The following is an 18,987-nucleotide window of genomic DNA, read 5'->3' on the forward strand; positions in this document are numbered from 1 at the left end:
TAGATAAGAAACGTATTAATCTGAACTATTGCAGAACATGGACCAGATTTTGATTTCCTTTGCACTGGTGTAAATCCAAAGTAACCCCAATGACTTCAATGGAGTTGTTCCAGACTTAGACTGGTATAACTGAGGCCGGAATGTGGCCTCGTGTCTGCATTTCAGAGTCTATGGATATAGAAAAATAATATTCTTAAGGCTAGCATAATGGAAAATTGCCTAGCCACTGTATTCGCATACAACATAAGAGAAATGGCCAACCAGGGTTTAAGCCTAACTTTTACATTCATCTGAACACATGTTCATTTGTATTTCTTATCTGTTGTGGTAGATTCAGAAGAGGCCTTGGCTACAGCCCTTAAGTTTAAACTAACTTTAAATAAGTTTAAACTAACTCACTCTTCTCCTTCAAATCCTTCCTTAAAACTCTCCTTTTATGCCTACAAACACTTGACAGGAGTTAGGCAGCTGGTGTGGCCAGATCACTACCAGTCCTGCTGACCAGTTCATTGTCTCCTTGTGCTTTCGTCCGCATTACCACCTGTTGTTTCTTGTCTTACCTTTAGATTTCAAGCTCTTAGGGACAAAGACTGTCTTTTTTGTTCTGTGTCCTGGTCCATGACTCTCTGAGATGCTATGGTAATACAAATAATAATAAATAATAAATCTAGAGGTGGTAGTGAAACCTAGAGCAACCTACCCACTAGTCTTATTGTAGCTGGCATTGTCTGACTAAGGTTCTTTCCTTAACAAAAATACCATTCAACCGGCAAACATCATTGTCTACATTGGGCATGAATAGAGAACTCAGAACTCACCACCTCCTCCACCTCAAAAGCCTCCATTGGTTCAGATTTGAACACAAAACATATTCATTTCTCTTCCCAGCAACTGACCAGCATGGAAATAACACAGTGGGCTAAAACCCAGCAAGTGCAACTCCAATGATGTCAACAGAATTGCATGCACCTACTCCAGGTGAAGGTGGCCTATTCCTTAATATTTACTGCACGTGCGCTGCTTCCGAAATGGCTGCAGTAGATTCTGCTAACCAATCCAAACGTGATTTACAACAAAACTGTCAAATCTCATACCATGTTTATTGTAGACCCAACATTGGAAATTTTGTAATAAAATAGCAAGCTCAATTTTAATCAAAAGCTTGTTATGTTTTTCATACTCCTACATCTTCATTTTCAACATTGACTCTCTGTCTATATATATATATATACATTTGGAGCCACATCCTCAGCTACAGTAAACTGACATAGCCCCACTGAAGCCAATGGAGGTGCACCAATTTACACCATCTGAGGACCTAGCCTACAGATTTTATGTACTTGTTTAATCAGTTCATAGCATGCCAATTGCAGTAGCAGATCCTTGTTTATTTTTAAGCAAAGGAGCCATAACTTATGCAAAACTATCCATTAGCATTAATCATCACTGCCTCCTACAGAGATGCTGGCAACCATCATATAATTTCACCATGGATAAATGATAAACCCTAAAAAGAAAAACCACCCAGAGAATACCAGAGCTAACCAAGTAAACAAGGGTTGTGCAGCAGCATTCTGACCCTCCCTAGACTTGGCCCCTGGCAAACCTTGAGGATCTGCAGGGTACCTTGCGTGAGAATGATGAATGCACTATAAGGTGGGTAGAAAGTTGGCTAGATTGTCGGGCTCAACGGGTAGTGATCAATGGCTCCATGTCTAGTTGGCAGCCGGTGTCAAGTGGAGTGCCCCAGGGGTCGGTCCTGGGGCCGGTTTTGTTCAATATCTTCATAAATGGTCTGGAGGATGGTGTGGATTGCACTCTCAGCAAATTTGCGGATGATACTAAACTGGGAGGAGTGGTTGATATGCTGGAGGGCAGGGATAGGATACAGAGGGACCTAGACAAATTGGAGGATTGGGCCAAAAGAAATCCGATGAGGTTCAATAAGGATAAGTGCAGGGTCCTGCACTTAGGATGGAAGAACCCAATGCACAGCTACAGACTAGGGACCGAATGGCTAGGCAGCAGTTCTGCGGAAAAGGACCTAGGGGTGACAGTGGACGAGAAGCTGGATATGAGTCAGCAGTGTGCCCTTGTTGCCAAGAAGGCCAATGGCATTTTGGGATGTATAAGTAGGGGCATAGCAAGCAGATCGAGGGACGTGATCGTTCCCCTCTATTCGACATTGGTGAGGCTTCATCTGGAGTACTGTGTCCAGTTTTGGGCCCCGCACTACAAGAAGGATGTGGATAAATTGGAGAGAGTCCAGCGAAGGGCACCTCCCTACCTAGGGAGGTGGTAGAATCTCCTTCCTTAGAAGTTTTTAAGTCAGGCTTGACAAAGCCCTGGCTGGGATGATTTAGTTGGGGATTGGTCCTGCTTTGAGCAGGGGGTTGGACTAGATGACCTCCTGAGGTCCCTTCCAACCCTGATATTCTATGATTCTATGAGAACATCCTGCCAATGGGAGTAGACGGTTTTCACTCACACACACACACACACACACAGACCCCAGAGCAGGAGTCTGTCGGCAGACTTCAACGTCTATAGTATGCTATAGAGTGACTGGCAGTTTCAGATCATTCAGGGCCAACAGTCATTGCCCACACTTTGAAGAATACATGGAAGCAAAGAAGAAGCCAGGTGTTATGTGTTCACAGTAGCACACCCTGCTGTGGAGCTGGGCAGATGCATTCTGCACGAGCTGGAACTTCCAGCTGGACTTCAAGATTAGCACTACGTAGAGCACAGGAGAGTGGTCTAGCCTGGAGGTGACAAAGGCATGGGTGAGCATTGTGAGGTCTGCATTAGACAGTACTAATCACAATCTCCAGAATAGCCATAGATGTAGGGTGACCATATTTCCCAAAGGCTGGGGCTGGCATTGCCCTCTCCACCTTGCCTTCCCTCCCCGCTCCCACAAGGCTGGGGCTGGAATCACTGCTTGCTTGAGCCCTGCCTGTCTCCCCGTCTCCCCTCCTCCAGCTGGAGCCCTGTCTTCCCTCCTGCCCCCCGCATGGGGCTGACATTGCTGCTCATCCCCCTCCCCCACATGTTCCTGCACACCCCACTTTTTTTAACAAAAGTGGGCCTTTGTCCCGTTTGCTCTTGCCACCTGATCAAGTTGGCAAGAGCAAACGGGACAAAGGCCCCACTTTTGCCAAAAATGTTGGTATGGCTGGGACAGGACTTAAAAAAAGGAACTGCCCCGGTCAAAACGGGACTTATGGTCACCCTACATAAACGGTGAAAGGTACCAGAGGCTACGCAAGAATCCAGGTGTGGCCCTGGCTCAAATGGGATCACGAGCCAGTCGGAAGCAGGCATACACCCTCAATAGATGGTACCGATACTAACTCTACAACTGCTCCCAGTGTTTTCCCCTGCCAATAAGTAGTACTTCCGTCTTCTCCGGGTGGTTTTGCGGCCAGTTTGCTGCCCCTCCCTGCCTCAGTCCGAGCAATGAGCCTGTAGAATCTGGGTTTAAGGAAAAGGAGACATACCCCAGAAATATTTTTCAGATTTTCAATGGAATAAACTGACCATGAACTTTTAATTATTACATCAGAAAGTGTTGGTTTTACAAACACAAAGAAAGAAATTGCTCTGTTGATTTAAACTTTGTCCATTAACCCATTTTCTCTTACAGTATTTTAAATTAAGTTCTTATAAACCTTTGCTGGAACACGGCCCATGTTCCTTTCAAAAACATTTTTTTTGTGAAATATTGACAGTAAGTACATATTTGTTTTTAAAAGTACTGTTTGCTTCTGATGCAGGCTGAAACAGTTTTTGTACACGGATGGAGGTATGTTTTCCTTTTCCTTTTCTTAGGTAGGCAAATACAACAGCCATTATGGCTGCAATAATAGCTCCCAGGTAACTGTGGGATTAAAATTTATGGCGAATGGGACAGCTGACTAGGAGACTGAGTTTCTCCCATCTGTAGAGGCTCTAGGGAAGAGGCTTTGGTAGGGGAATATGATCCTTCTTATCTGTGTGAATACTTGAACAGATCTGACCCTGCTTCTAAATGCTCCCTTACAAACCCCACGCAGTGGATGGCAAAAAATCTTACACCAGGAATGCAGCAGTTGGGCTCAGTGAAAATACTTTGTACTTTCCATTTAAGAATCTCAGACCCCTTTACAAATTTCCCAACACCACTGTGCAGAAGGTACCAGTATCCCCGTTTTATAGACAGGGAAAGTGAGGGAAAGGAAGGTTTAGTGACTTGGCTAGAAAGCCAGATAGTGACCAAGCTGAGACCAAAACCCAGGAGTCCTGAATCCCAGTCCTATACTGGAACCAGTAGGTCACAGTGCCTCATTCCCATCTCAGATGGCCACACCATGTTATCCCTGGGAAGTTCTATGTAGAAATCAGTGGTATAACATGGCCTAGTAGCTAAATAAAAATGTGGGCATGACAAATAACCCTGTCTGGGAGAGGCAGCAATAAATTCTTTTATTCTGAAGTAAAATATTTGTAACGCTTCCATTCTGTCCCTCCTGTACATTCTCCTGGCCTAGATTATTTCAATGGGTTAAAAAGAGCCTTCCTGGTTCTCCCCCCCAGTTACCCTTATTCACATCTTCGCGTTTTCTCCAGGGCCAATGGTAATAACCGGCAAACTCACAACACTGTCCCGCTTCACATTCCTCCTTACAGTTCACTTCTGCTGTGATACCTCCAGATCGCTCACCAGTGGCTAGACAACTGGTGTGCGTGACCACTACTTAGTGTGCCAGTCATGGTCATAGAGTCATAGAATCATAGAATATCAGGGTTGGAAGGGACCTCAGGAGGTCATCTAGTCCAGCCCCCTGCTCAAAGCAGGACCGATCCCCAATTAAATCATCGCAGCCAGGGCTTTGTCAAGCCTGACCTTAAAAACTTCTAAGGAAGGAGATTCCACCACCTCCTTAGGTAACGCATTCCAGTGTTTCACCACCCTCCTCCTGAAATAGTTTTTCCTAATATCCAACCTAGACCTCCCCCACTGCAAAGTGAGATCATTACTCCTTGTCCTGTCATCCGCTACCACTGAGAATAGTCTAGATCCATCCTCTTTGGAACCACCTTTCAGGTAGTTGAAAGCAGCTATCAAATCCCCCCTCATTCTTCTCTTCTGTAGACTAAACAATCCCAGTTCCCTCAGCCTCTCCTCATAAGTCATGTGTTCCAGTCCCCTAATCATCTTGCAGCTACCTACTGCTCCTGCAGTGTGTCTGACTATCTATTCCCATCATACGCTGAGGGCTTGTTTGACTTGAAAGTTAATTCAGATTAAGATAGGGGGTGAATTTAAACTGCAATAGCTATTTCTGAATAACTCGGTATTTGGACACTTTTATACGTAGGGCCCTACCAAATTCATGGCCATGAAAAACACGTCAGGACCGTGAAATCTGGTCTCCCCCCTGTGAAATCTGGTCTTTTATGTGCTTTTACCCTGTACTATAATGATTTCATGGGGGAGACCAAAGTTTCTCAAATTGGGGGTCCAGACCCATAAGGGAGTTGCAGGGGGATCACGAGGTTGTTTTAGGGAGGGGCGGTTGAGGTATTGCCACCCTTACTTCTGCGCTGCCTTCAGAGCTGAGCAGCCGGAGAGAGGTGGCTGTTGGCCAGGCGCCCAGTTCTGAAGGCAGTGCCCCGCCAGTAGCCACCCTACCATATCATGCCACCCTTACTTCAGCGCTGCTGCCTTCAGAGCTTGGTGGCCAGACAGTGGTGGCTGCTGACTGGACTCTCCAGTGGCCAGAGTTTACGATGTTCCTTTTTATTTTCCTCACTAGGCACCTTTTTAAAGGATGCCTTTTTGCTTCTGACTGCCTCTTTTACTTTGTTATTTAGCCACGGTGGCACTTTTTTGGTTCTCTTACTATGCTTTTTAATTTTTGGTATACGTTTAAAGTTGAGTCTCTATTATGGTGTTTTTAAAAAGTTTCCACGCAGCTTGCAGGGATTTCACTTTTGGCCAGGGGTAGGCAAACTTTGTGGCCTGAGGGCCACATCAGGGTTGCAAAACGGTATGGAGGGCCGGGTAGGGAAGGCTGTGCTTCCGCAAACAGCCTGGTATCCGCCCCCTCCCACTTCCCGCCCCCTGACTGCCCCCCTCAGAACCTCCGACTCATCCAACCCCCCCTGCTCCTTGTCCCCTGACCGCCCCCTCCTGAGACCCCCCACCCCGGGACTCTCGCCCCCTATCCAATGCCCCCTGCTCCCTGTCCCCTGACTGCCCCAACCCCTATCCACACCCTTGCCCCCTGACAGGCCCCCTGGGATCCCCAACCCATCCAATCCCCTCCCCCACTCCTTGTCCCCTGACCGCCCCCATCCCGGGACCCCCATCCCTAACTGCCCCCCATAACCCCACCCACTACCCAACACCCCCCTGCTCCCTGTCCCCCCATTCTCAGGACCTCCCTGACCCCCAACCCCTATCCAACCCTCCCTGCTCCCTGTCTCCTAACCGCCCCCCCGCAAACCTCTACCACATCCAACCACCCCTTTGTCCCCTGACTGTCCCCCGGGACCTCCTGCCCCTTATCCAACCACACACACCCCGCCCCCTTACCATGCCATTCAGAGCGGCAGGACAGGCTTATTGGAAAGCCTTGGAGGTGGGTGGGCACAAGCTGTGCTGCCCGTGCGGCAGCATGGCTACGGGGGACGGGGACAGCGGGGGAGGGGCCGGGGTCTAGCCTCCCCGGCCGGGAGCTCAGGGGCCAGGCAGGACGGTCCTGCGGGCCGTAGTTTGCCCACCTCTGCTTTTGGCACTGTACCTTTTAATTTCTGTTTAACGAACCTCCTCATTTTTGTGTAGTGCCTCTTTCCGAAATTAAATGCTACAGTGCTGGGCCTCTGTGTTGTTTCCCCTGCCACAGGGGTGTTACATTTAATGATATTATGGTCACTATTACCAAGCGGTCCAGCTATATTCACCTCTTGGACCTGATCCTGTGCTCCACTTAGGACTAAACCAAGAATTGCCTCTCCTTTGGTGGGTTCCAGGACTAGCTGCTCCAAGAAGCAGTCATTGAAGGGTCTCTAGTTCACCCATCTTATTATTTAAACTTCAGCATTGGTATATAGCACTTTAAAAACATGTCACTTTTTAGCTGTCTCCCATTACATGATGTAATTGAATGAGACTTATTTTCATTTGATCGTTTCTCATCAGATCATACCTGCATTTTATCATCTTACATCCTCTCCTCTTTACTAGGATATAGAGAATCTCCATTAGTAGATCCTCCCCTAAGGAATGTCTCTGTCTGAACCACGTGCTCCTCCGCACCTGTCGGCTTTCTCCCAGCCCTTAGTTTAAAAACTGCTCTACGACCTTTTTAATGGTAAGCGCCAGCAATCTGGTTCATTTTGCTTTAGGCGGAACCCATCCTTCCTGTATAGGCTCCCCCTTTCCCCAAAGTTTCCCCAGTTCCTAATGAATCTAAACCCCTCCTCCATACACCATCGTCTCATCCATGCATTGAGACCCTGCAGTTCTGCCTGTCTAACTGGTCATGTGCGTGGAACGGGAAGCATTTCAGAGAATACTACCATGGAAGTCCTGGACTTCAATTTCTTACCTAGCAGCCTAATTTTTGCCTCCAGAACCTCTTTCCTATCCCTCCCTATGTCACTGGTACCTACATGTACCACGACCACCGGCTCCTCCCCAGCACTACACATAAGTCTATCTAGATGCCTCGAGAGATCCACAACCTTCACACCGGACAGGCAAGTCACCATGCGGTTCCCAGGTCATCGCAAACCCAGCTATCTATGTTTCTAATGATCGAACCGCCCATTACTAATACCTGTCTCTTCCTAATAGCTGGAGTTCCCTCCCCCGGAGAGGTATCCTCAGTGCAAGAGGATACCACAACATCATCTGGAAGGAGGGTCCCAACTATGGGATCGTTTCCCTCTGCTCCATTGGGTGTTCTCCTTCCCTGAGGCTTTCATCTTCCTCAACAGCACAGAGGCTGTCAGACTTGGGGTGGGACGGTTCTACTATGTCCCGGAAAGTCTCATCTATGTACCTCTCTGTCTCCCTTAGCTCCTCCAGCTCAGCCACCCTGGTCTCCAAAGGCTGTACACGGTGTCTGAGGGCCAGGGGCTCCTTGCACTGAACGCACACATACGCCGCCTGTCCAAAGGGCAGGTAATCATATATGGTGCATCGGGTGCAATAAACTGAGTAGCCCCCACTCTGTTGCTGGACTTCTGCCTGCATTCTCTTTTTACTCCTGATCTTAGTTCCTTTGTTGAGGTTTTGTTTTTATCAGGGGGTGTTTTTTGCCTTAAGTTTAAAGGAGTTTAAGGAATGGTAAGTGTATCTAGCCCCCCACTCTGCCACTCCCCCTCTGTAAACTCCCTCGCAAAACTCCCCTGTTCGCTAGCTCCTCTGATCGCTTAGGAGCCGGCTTTTTCCAGCCCTGGTTTTCCTGAGTAGCCCCGCCCCCTGGTTAAGGGTTGATGAGTGCTAAAAGGGCTTAGGGATCAACGCCTTCTTAAGAAGCTCTCAGCTCTCAGCCTTGCCTAAAGGCAGCTAGGCTCAGCACCCAAACGGTCAACACATGGTCCAAACAAACAGACCACATGGTATATTTCAGTCCAGCAGCAAGCACACCACAACAAACACAAACACACACACACACAACAGACAACAAACTTACCTCAGGTCACGCCAGTCGCCCCTCCTTCATCTGCTCTTGGAGAAGTCCCTCGCAAAACTCCCGTTAGCTGCTCCTGTTCGCCAGCTCCTCCTGTTAAGGTTTGCAAACACACTATGGAGAGGGAAAGTGCCAAATAAATACCTACTGTGATTATAAACAGGCTGCTCATAGTATTATAAGGCTACTTTATTACTTGGTTTACTTTTAGAGAAACAAAGTGGGCAAGGTAATATCTTTTATTGGACCAACTACTGCTGGTAAGAGAGACACTTCCGAGCTTACACAGAGCTCTTCTTCAGCTCTTTGTTTACCTTTGACATCTCTCTAATTTGACTCTTCGGTTTACACTGGGGCTAACAAGTTCTACACTATTCACTAGCTCAGGGGTGGGCAAACTTTTTGGCCTGAGGGCCACATCGGGGTTGCAAAACTGTACGGAGGGCTGGGTAGGGAAGGCTGTGCCTCCCCAAACAGCCTGGCCCCTGCCCCTATCTGCCCCCTCCCACTTCCTGCCCCCTGATTGCCCCGCTCAGAACTCCTGACCCATCCAACACCCCCTGCTCCTTGTCCCCTGACCACCCACTCCCAGAACCGCCCCCCGCCCCTAACCACCCCCCGGGACCCCATTCCCTATCCATCCCCTCTGACTGCCCTGACCCCTATCCACACCCCCACCCCCTGACAGGCCCCCGGGACTCCCACCTCCTATCCAACCCCCCCTGCTCCCCGTCCCAACTTTCCCCCCAGAACTCCCGACTCATCCAACCCCCCCCTTGCTCCCCATCCCCTGACTGCCCCCTGGAACCTCCTGCCCCTTATCTGAACACTCCCTCACCTGCCCCCATCCTCTTACTATGCCACTCAGAGCGGCAGGACTGGCTTATTGGAAAGCTTGGGAGGTGGGCGGGCGCAAGCCATGCTCCCCACGCGGTGACATGGCTGTGGGGGAGGGGGAACAGCAGGGGAGGGGCCGGGGGCTAGTCACCCCGGCCAGGAGCTCAAGGGCCAGGCAGGATGGTCCCGCGGGCCAGATGTGGCCCGCAGGCCGTAGTTTGCCCACCTCTGCACTAGCTGCTTAGGATGGATTGTGATGATGATTTATTATTTAGATTGCGGTCACACCCAAAATGTGCTAGGGTGCTGTCTAAACACAGATGATACAGGCCCTGAGGAGAGCGCAACCTAAAAACATCTTCCATCATGTTTACTGCCTGTTCCCTACCTTTCCAGGGGACAGCAGGAAAAGTGTACTACATGGATCTGGCTGTGCTAGAAAGCAAGTATTGTACCAGGAGCCACACACCCTGGGGGGACTGTGAAGTCGGGCCTTTCGTCAAAACAGTAGGATACTTTCATATATTATACACAATATACCTGTTGCTTGGATTTTGCTTTAATCCTTGATTGTTGAGGCAGAACTATTCAGGTTAGCAAAGCCACATATGATGACAGGCCTGATAGCTGGCACTGTCTGAAATCTACACAGGATGCAGGAGGGGAGGGAATCATAAAAAGAAAAATGTTTCTCCCCCTTCCTGCACAATGGCAAATGGTCCAGGTTTATTCTTGTTGAAAGGAATGTGATGTCTCAGTCATTGCGTTGTCTAATGAGCTACCAACAACATCCATCTGTCATCAGCAGCATTATTTGAAATGGCCTCTAATGACACTAGGTATATTAACACACTGACCCCCTCCCTTCCCCCCAGCCCTTGGTATTTCAGAGTTCAAGTCCTGGCTTAATTACTCTGAGAAGGAATGTGATGTGGTGGATCACAGCAGTGAAGTAATAACAATCTGTGTCCGCGCTGGTTTCTTTCTTTCCGAGGGGATGCAGAAATCCTGGTAGATGGAATTCTCCCCACTCTCCCGCTGAGGATTAGCACTTCCATGGAGTGGTGCTTTACATCCCCAAAGCCCAAGTAACTCATCTATTCACCTAGCAGTCATCAGCCTGCCCCACCTCTCTCATCCTAGAGAACCAGGAAGGCAGTATTAGAAGTCAGAAGATGGACATTGACAATAGCTGGTGAACAGCCTTTTACTCTACCACCTCCACCCCTTTGTTTGAAGATCTGTGGTAAGTGGTGTTAGCGACCCGGTGTTGTAAAATTAGCTTTAAATTTTTTTATTTTTCAACACTGAACACTCAATTGTGACACTGAGGACATAATGTAAACATGCCAAGTGAGATAATGCAGGTCAATGGAAAATGTCTAGCTAAATCCCCTGTGCTACTTCAAAAGTCTTCACCCTCATCTTCCTCCTAAAGCAGGAATGGGCAAACTTTCTGGCCCGAGGGCCACATCTGGGTATGCAAATTGTATGGCGGGCCATGAATGCTCACAAAATTGGGGTTGGGGTGTGGGAGGGGCTGAGGGCTCTGGCTGGGGACGCGGACCAGAAATGAGGAGTTCAGGGTGCAGGAGTGGGCTCCAGGCTGGGGCGGGGGTTAGGGCTCTGGCTGGGGGTGTGGGCTCTGGGGTGGGGCTGGGGATGAGGGGTTTGGGGTTTAGGAGTCTTCCAGGCTGGGACCAAGGGGTTTGGAGTGTGGGAGGGGGCTCCGGGATGGGGCGGGGGATTGGGCCACAGGGTGGGTGAGGGGTCCAGCTGGGGGTGCAGGTTCTGGGGTGTAGAGGGTGCTCCATGCTGGGAACAAAAGGTTCAGAGGGCAGGAGCAGGATCAGGGCTGGGGTAGGGGGTTGGAGCACAGAAGGGGCTCAGGGGTGCAGGCTCCAGGTGGCACTTACCTCAAGCAGCTCCCAGAAGCAGCAGCATGTCTCCCATCCGGCTCCTACGCGGAGCCGTGGCCAGGTGACTCTGCATGCTGCCCTGTCTGCAGGCGCTGCCCCTACAGCTCCCTTTGGCCACAGTTCCCAGCCAATGGGAGCTGCGGGAGCAGCGCTTGGGGTGGGGACAACATGTAGAGCCCCCTGGCTGCCCCTATGCATAAGAGCCAGATGGGGGACATGCCACTGCTTCTGGGAGCCTCATAGAGCCACGGCACGTGCGCACGGAGCGGCCCCTGCTCCCGCTTCCCGGCTGGAGCTTGGGAGCTGGGCAAGCCCCAGACTCCGCTCCCCAGCAGGAGCTTGAGGGCCAGATTAAATCGGCTGGATGTGGCCCATGGGCCATAGTTTGCTCACTGCTGTGGCTTCAGGATAGAGGGGAAGGGAAGTCGGGGCCTTGGGGAGGAACATGGGCAAGGCCACAGCCTGGGTCATGGGAGGCTTAGCCTGCCCTGGCCTTTGACACCCGCCACCCATGGTACAGAAGTCTGCTGCTCCAGGAAGGAACCAGGCATTCCTCTGTATTTTGTACAGTGTCAAGCATGCTGTAAGTGCTACATACATTGCTTATATTCCATTATTTTACAAAGCAAGTTAAAATGATGCACAAGGTTTCTGCTTGTCCTTGGTGTCACACTCAAAGTTCATTTGGAGTAAGACTGTCCATCTCTGCTTTGCACTCCAATATTCATACACAAGTGCTCATGAAAAACCTGGTCGCACAAACACAGATGCCCTTAAGGGCACAGCCTAAGCAAATGTCTCATAAATCAAGAAACAGACAATTCCAAGTTACACAAGTCTACAACCATGCCATTATAGATACTCAGAGGCAACATGATTAGAGGTGGGTCTTCAGGAGGCATCTGAATACAGACAGGGTAATGGCCTTAGTGACATGCTCATGTGTGTTGTGTGTAAAAGGCACAGGGGTGTTTGTCAGAGAACAAATGGTCTGACAAGGCATCAGTGACAGAGAGGAGGAGGTGTGTGGGGGAGGGTGGGCAATGTGGACAGACAAAACAGATGAGTGCAGATGTGTGGAGTCACTTGTGGCTTTGAAGATAAGGACAGAAGCTTGAATTCAGTGATTTTGAGGAAAGTGGAATCATTCAGAGAGAGGCAGGATATGGTAACAGTGACAGGCTAGGGAGAGGAGATTAGGTGTCTGTGGTTGGTAGGGACTTGAGAAGGTCAACTCGGGTGTCAGGAGGGCCAGAAGAGGAAGTTGCAGTAATCAAAACGAGAGGCAATCAGAGGTCTGGACAAAAGAGTTATAGCTTTAGTTACAGAGTGAGAAGATATGGGGTTTAGAGATGTTTTGGAAGAAGAGGAACAGGATTTGGACATGATTTGGGGTGGGTGAGACAAGGTGAAAGAGGAATCAAAGATAGCCCCCCACGGTCACAGGCCTGGTGAGCAGAGAGGAGGATGGCACCATCAGCAGTGACATAATGGGGGGTAGGAAGATAAGGAACTCTTTTAGGGCACGTACAGTTTAAGATGACAGCCAGATATCCAAAAGGAGAGCTCGAAGGGATAGGCTAAGATGTCTATTGCCAAGCCCTTGAGCCTCACAGATGTGGCTCTGGTGATGTATTTTCTCTCATCTTATTCAGAAGCCAGTGAGCATAAAAGCAGTGGCCTACTATTGCCAGTTATGTTCATTTACACATATGCTCTCTGTCATTATAGTTGGTAGAACCTAACCACTCTCAGTTTCTGCATTTCTGGCTGAACAGTGCAGATCTCATTTACCAGATGTTACAAGATTTAACAAATTACCAATTCTGTACAACGAAAAGCAGGTGATGCCCCTCTCTTTGTACAAATGCAACAGTACATGGTGCTTCAAATCAGTCAACGGTACTAACACCTGTGTCTCCTTTTTCTGTAGGTACTAAGGAGGAGGTCACCAGTGTCCGCTCAGAGTGCCTCACGTTTATTGCTCTAGACAGCCTGGAGTTCATGTCTGCTGTTATTCAGACTCTTCATAAATTCAACATGGAAAGCAACACGTCCAATGACTTTGCTGCAACATGAGTCAGAGCATGCCAGAGTTAAATCTGGCATGTGAATTTTCTTAGGGAATTCACTAAGCAAAAAAGTCAATATGGAAATTAAAAGCTATACTAAGCAGAAAAGACTCACTTTCCCTAACCCCCAATGGACCCTAAATATTTTTTTAGACAACAAAACAATCCTCGCCCAAGGAAACTAAAATGTTCTTTTATTCTTTTTCTTTTTTATTCTTAGTTTTTTCCAGCCAAATGGCTGAAGGGCAACCAAAAGAGTACGTGTGTGATGGAGGAGTGGGACCCACTCTGCACACTTTCCCCTCCCCCTACAAAACTAACTCTGCCTGTAGTACTTTTAAACCAAAATCCCACTTGTGAGAAATGTGTAAGTCTTGTACAGGGGTTTTCATTTGGGTTTATCATGTCCTGCATGTGGTTCCCCAGACTAAGGTGTTGCCTTTTTTAGGGTGGGAATCAGGAAAGAAAAAATCCAGCTTTACCATCCTTCCTGTGGCCATCCACCAGCATTGCTGTCTATCCTGTCACCGCAGACTTTAACAGGATGGGACCTCCTATCATTTGTATGTGCAGCTCTGCATGTGCAAATTGAGAAGTTTACAAAAGGGGCCCATTGTATCTAAGCAGCAACAACGTATTCTTATGAGTAGTTTATTTCACTTAATAAACTAAGGGTCAAATCCAGCCCATCAATAAAAGTGCATTGCTCCTCCCATTGACCTCAGTGGGAATGACACCTGCTCGAACCAGGGTTGAACTTGTTTTCTGGTCTTAGCTGACAATGTGTGGTTCAATACAGTGCATTAGGTTTCCCTAACACTGTTAGTAAATTTCAGGTTTTGGCTCACTAAGGCCAAGATTATCATGTAGAATTCACCATCAGAGACTGACTGCGTCATAAGACATGACGGCATCCATGTAAATTGCACATTTAAGTCTCCTGAAACTGCTTTAAGTAGAAGAATCTAACATTGTATTTTCAAGTGTCCTGAACACTAATCTTCCTCTTTCAAATGGGGAGATGAGTCAGTGATCTGTGGATAGTCATGGAGTGACAGTATGATCAATAGGCCTTATGATGAGTGGAACTTTGGAAACCTTCCATATTTTGAAACAGGGTGTTTCAATTTAAGGAGCTGCAAGTCTCTTGGGACATCACTGCAGCCAGTTTTGTTCACAAGTTGTGTGATTTTCCACATTTGTAGGTTCTCTTGCATTTTCATCGGCTGCTATGTTGTTCAGTGGGAGGGGAGGAGTGCAGTTTCATCCATGGGTTTTTGTTTGCTTAGCTGGTAGGCATGTTTAGTTTGGAGGGCTCCTTTATGTAATCTGAAGATTTGCTGGATTTGTTTCAATGCCCCCTCTGCTCTGCAATCCCTTTTAAAGTCATGTTGCATGTTACTGTACTAGACACTGGGATGGTAGGCAACTGTCAATATTGACAACCATGAAGCCTGGAAACCCAAACTGTAGAATAAGGACTGTTGATGGTCAGCCTAAAGGCTGACTTCAGCCTCAATAGGCAGACGCGTGTGTCTGCTGCCATAATTGCAACTCATCCTATTATGGATGGAACTTGCCCTCTGTCCTTCAAGTTGGACAAGCAAGACTTAATAGCACCCTGAAATACCTGCAGGGCTGATGCAATAGCCATGGTGATGGTTGCCCTACAACGTGGCATAAGTTGCATGGCAATGAATGCCTCGATGACAAGGTTGAAAAGCTTGCATTTATAATAAGGAAACCAGAAGGACAGGACCTACATATCAGGACAGAACATGTGGCAAGACTCAATGAGGAGTTGGAAACCCCCAAAAGAAAATATGTTATTGCTACTGGCTGCAGAATCAACACATGCCAGAGAAAATGAGGAAATGGGAAGAAAAAAGTCAAAATCAAAAACCCAAACCAGACAACCTCATATGATTTTCTCACTGGGAAAAAAAAGAGAATCACCCAGGACAAGTGCCAATCATGTTGCTCAATGCCTTTCTGGAAGGTACTCAGATAATTCTGATGAGGGAGGGATAAGTGCAGGAATTGAATTGCTCTGCATACTTTCCTAATGTAACCAGACAAAAACCACTCCTGCCACAGAGTGACTCCTAATCATAAGGACATGTATGAAATTCTACAATTATTTTATGTATTATTTTTAAAGCTCCCAAGTCCCTCGGATCTAAAAGTGGGAAGGTGACCTCCCCACACGTCCCCACACACAGAGTTTAAACCAAAACTGCACTAGGCCGGATAAAAAGGGCCAACAGAATCTGGTAAAGAAAAAGCAGTCTCTAATGCAGGGATTGGAAGTGTTCTATAGAGCAGGAGATGGTCCAAGTAGTTGATTAACCACTTAATGTGCTGTTGTTAAACTTCTTTCTACTGTACACCTCATATTGTGTATGCCTGGTTTATAAAAAGTTACCATACTTGAGGTAGGAAGCATCACCCAATGATTCAAGCCTGGTGTCTCAAGCCTCCCTGCCCTGCCCTCTGCTTCACACAAAGTCTTCCCCTGGGCCACTCCCTTATCTACCCTAGAACTCTACTAGGTCATATGACCAACTAGAGCCATGTGACCTTCATTTTCCCCCCTTGGAGAGGAGAGCTGGCTGTCATTGCTGGGACTGAGGCCCGTCTCCCGTTAAAGAACTAGCCACCCTGTGACAGGCACCTATATTGACATTTTAGAAGTTTGAAAAATAAAATAAATGGACAGTGCATTGAAGATGTAAACCACCATATGAGTGGTAGGGGCTTTATCATTTTACTTATATGGGCCCATAATATCTGAGATAATATTTTACTTCTATGGGTAGCATAATATCTGACAACTTCACAACTGTTATTGATTTTATCCTTGCAACACCCCTGAGAGAGGAACTGACACACAGAGACCAAGTGCCTAATTCCCACCTATTTCAATACCTTTACAAATCTGCCCCCAAATGACTTAGCCAAGCTCAAACAGGAGGTCTGAAGCAAAAGCAGGAACTGAAGTCAGATCTACTGAGCCCTGGTGCACGGCCTCAACCACAAGACTATCTAGTACTTCAGACACAATAGCTGTTTCAAAGGGGGTTTAGAATAATCTTTATTTTGCTGTGTGAACTATTTGTTTTATGTATCCATTTCAGTTTCTATCTGTGAACATCAAAAGGAAGGTCTGTCCCAGGTTCTTGGTGCCCAACAGAATAGCTAAAATACAATCAAACCAGGACAAAAACAGCAGTAGCTACTGTTGGGGCCTTTCTTTGCATAAAAACAAGCTGCCCTCAAACGTTTCCCCCCTCAGTTTCTACAAATGCTGGTCTCCCCATAAAAATTCCCCATCCCTATCCAGCCCCCACAAACCTCAGGCCTCCCCCAAATGCCTGCCCAAATATATGGGCTTTACAACATGCGGGAAAGGTCAGCAGATTCAAGCCATTCAGACCAAGGTGAGGCCTGAAATTCAAAGTCTAAAGGACCCTCGTGGAGATGGGAAGGGGCCATGAAGAAGGGGCCTTGTCACTCAAGCACCTCCACCGATCTCCACTGTGGCAGAATCAAATGGTAGAAAGAGAGGTGTGTCATGCAGATAGCTATCAAGCCATTAAAGGGTGTATAGGTCAAAACCAATACCTTGCTTAAAGGTGACCGTCAAGAGACTGGCTGGGACCAATGCTCTGTGCAGTGCCACCCACACGCTGTGATCCTCCTGGACTCAAATATTTTCCCATTTGACTGCATATTAGTTGTGATGTGAATATGTTTGCACTCTGTCTCAAAGTTTGTTTTACTAAGCTGGGTACATTCGGGGCCGGCTCCAGGATTTTTGCTACCCCAAGCAAAAAAAATTTTTGGCCGCCCCTGCTTTTTTTTTCGTGCCCCCCCCCCCCGCCCCCGGCTCCACCCCAACTCTGCCCCGTCCCAACCCCTTCCCCAAATCCCCGGCCCCGCCTCCTCACCTGGGTGTGCCGCATTTCCCCCCCCCCCCATTGCTTCCTGCGGCTCCCCCCCTGCAACCCCCCGCCCTAGCTCACCTCCGCTCCGCCTGCTCCCCTGAACACGCCACTGCTCTGTTTCTCCCCCCTCCCTCTCAGGCGAGGGAGAGGCAGCGCATTCAGGGGAGCAAGCGAAGCGGAGGTGAGCAAGGGTGGGGGGGAGCACAGGAAGTAACAGAGGGGGTAGAGGAACCGCTCCCCGCCCCAGCTCACCTCCGCTTCACCACTGCCACCTCCCCTGAGCGCACCGCCACTTGGCTTCTCCTCCCTCCCTCCCAGGCTTGCCACGCGAAACAGCTGCATTCTGTATGCTAAGGAGGGAGTTGTTTAAATTCCTCCTGTTGGGCACCACAGACTATGACAGATTAACAGATATGGCAAGGTTAATTCACAAGATTCATAGATTCCAAGGCAAGAAGGGACCCCTGTGGTAGCCTAGTCTGACCTCATAAAACAGGCCATTGAACTGCCTCAGAATAATTCCATTTGAACTAAAGCACATGCTTTTTTTTTTTAAAAAAAGTCCAGTCTTGATTTAAAATTTGCCAGTGATGGAGCCTATTCTTACATGATCTCCAGCCCAGTTTTACAGACCTAGCAGATTCAGCTAAGCACTCAGAGAGATTTATCTGAAGAGAACAGAATGAAATTTTTGAACCTTTTGAAATCCACTCCTCATGTGTTTTGATTCTAAAGCTAATTAGCTAACTCCTTAAAAGGGTTTAATGGACATATAGATTATTTCATTTTAAAGCCACAAGAGACCATTATGATCATCTAGTCTGACCTCCTGCATAACACAGGGCATGAAAATGCATCCAGTTATTCCTACCTCAAGCCTATAACTTTGGTTGAGCTGGAGCGCATCTTTGAGAAAGATGTCCAGCCTTGATTTAAGGAGTTCAAATCACAGAGGATCCACTACAACCTTTGGTGAATTGTTTACAAGTTTAATTACACTCACCGTTAAAAATGTCTTCCTTATTTCCAGTTTGAATTTGTCTAGCTTCACCTTTCAGTCATTGGATCTTGTACCTTTACCTGCTAATATTTTAAGAGGCCTAGTATGTCCACACCTAACCACCGTTTATGGTTTTTGTTTGCTAGAATTACGAGCCCTTTGCTGCTAGCATATAACACTCTGGACAATGCTAACCAATTTCTTCAAAGAATACTTGGTTCACCTCACCACAGATAACTCCACACCCCATTTTACATCTAAAGCTATTTGTCTAGTTTATTATTCTGCACCTATTACTGTATAATCTGGGCCTCTTCCTACACTGTTGATAGTGTCATGTTTTTGTTTGGCTTGTATATCTTGGGACTTGATCCTGCCATCCTTATATGTTTAGTCCCACTAATTTAAATGTGACTATAGATGTGAGTAATGATTCCAAGATTTTGCCCTTGGCTTGTTAGCATAGAGGAAAGGGGAACACGTCTTACTCCATGGGCCAAATCCTCAAGTCTGTATTCCTTATTC

At 47.7% G+C, this 18,987-nt stretch overlaps 1 protein-coding gene across 1 annotated transcript in view; it reads right to left on the bottom strand.

Annotated features, from left to right (window-relative positions):
* Positions 1-306: 306 nt before the first annotated feature.
* The window catches only part of LOC144930874 (uncharacterized), a 126,304-nt gene continuing 107,623 nt past the window's right edge, over positions 307-18,987 (bottom strand). Inside the window, exons 4-5 of the mRNA XM_078854348.1 lie at positions 8,691-8,801; positions 307-634 (exon numbers count right to left, since the gene is read on the bottom strand). Of these exons, the coding sequence (XP_078710474.1) occupies positions 8,717-8,801 (85 nt within the window). The 3' untranslated portion in view covers positions 307-634; positions 8,691-8,716. The remainder of the gene's footprint in view (positions 635-8,690; positions 8,802-18,987) is intronic.

This window comes from Lepidochelys kempii, chromosome 9, assembly GCF_965140285.1.
Source record: "Lepidochelys kempii isolate rLepKem1 chromosome 9, rLepKem1.hap1, whole genome shotgun sequence".
Classification (NCBI taxonomy): domain Eukaryota; kingdom Metazoa; phylum Chordata; order Testudines; family Cheloniidae; genus Lepidochelys; species Lepidochelys kempii.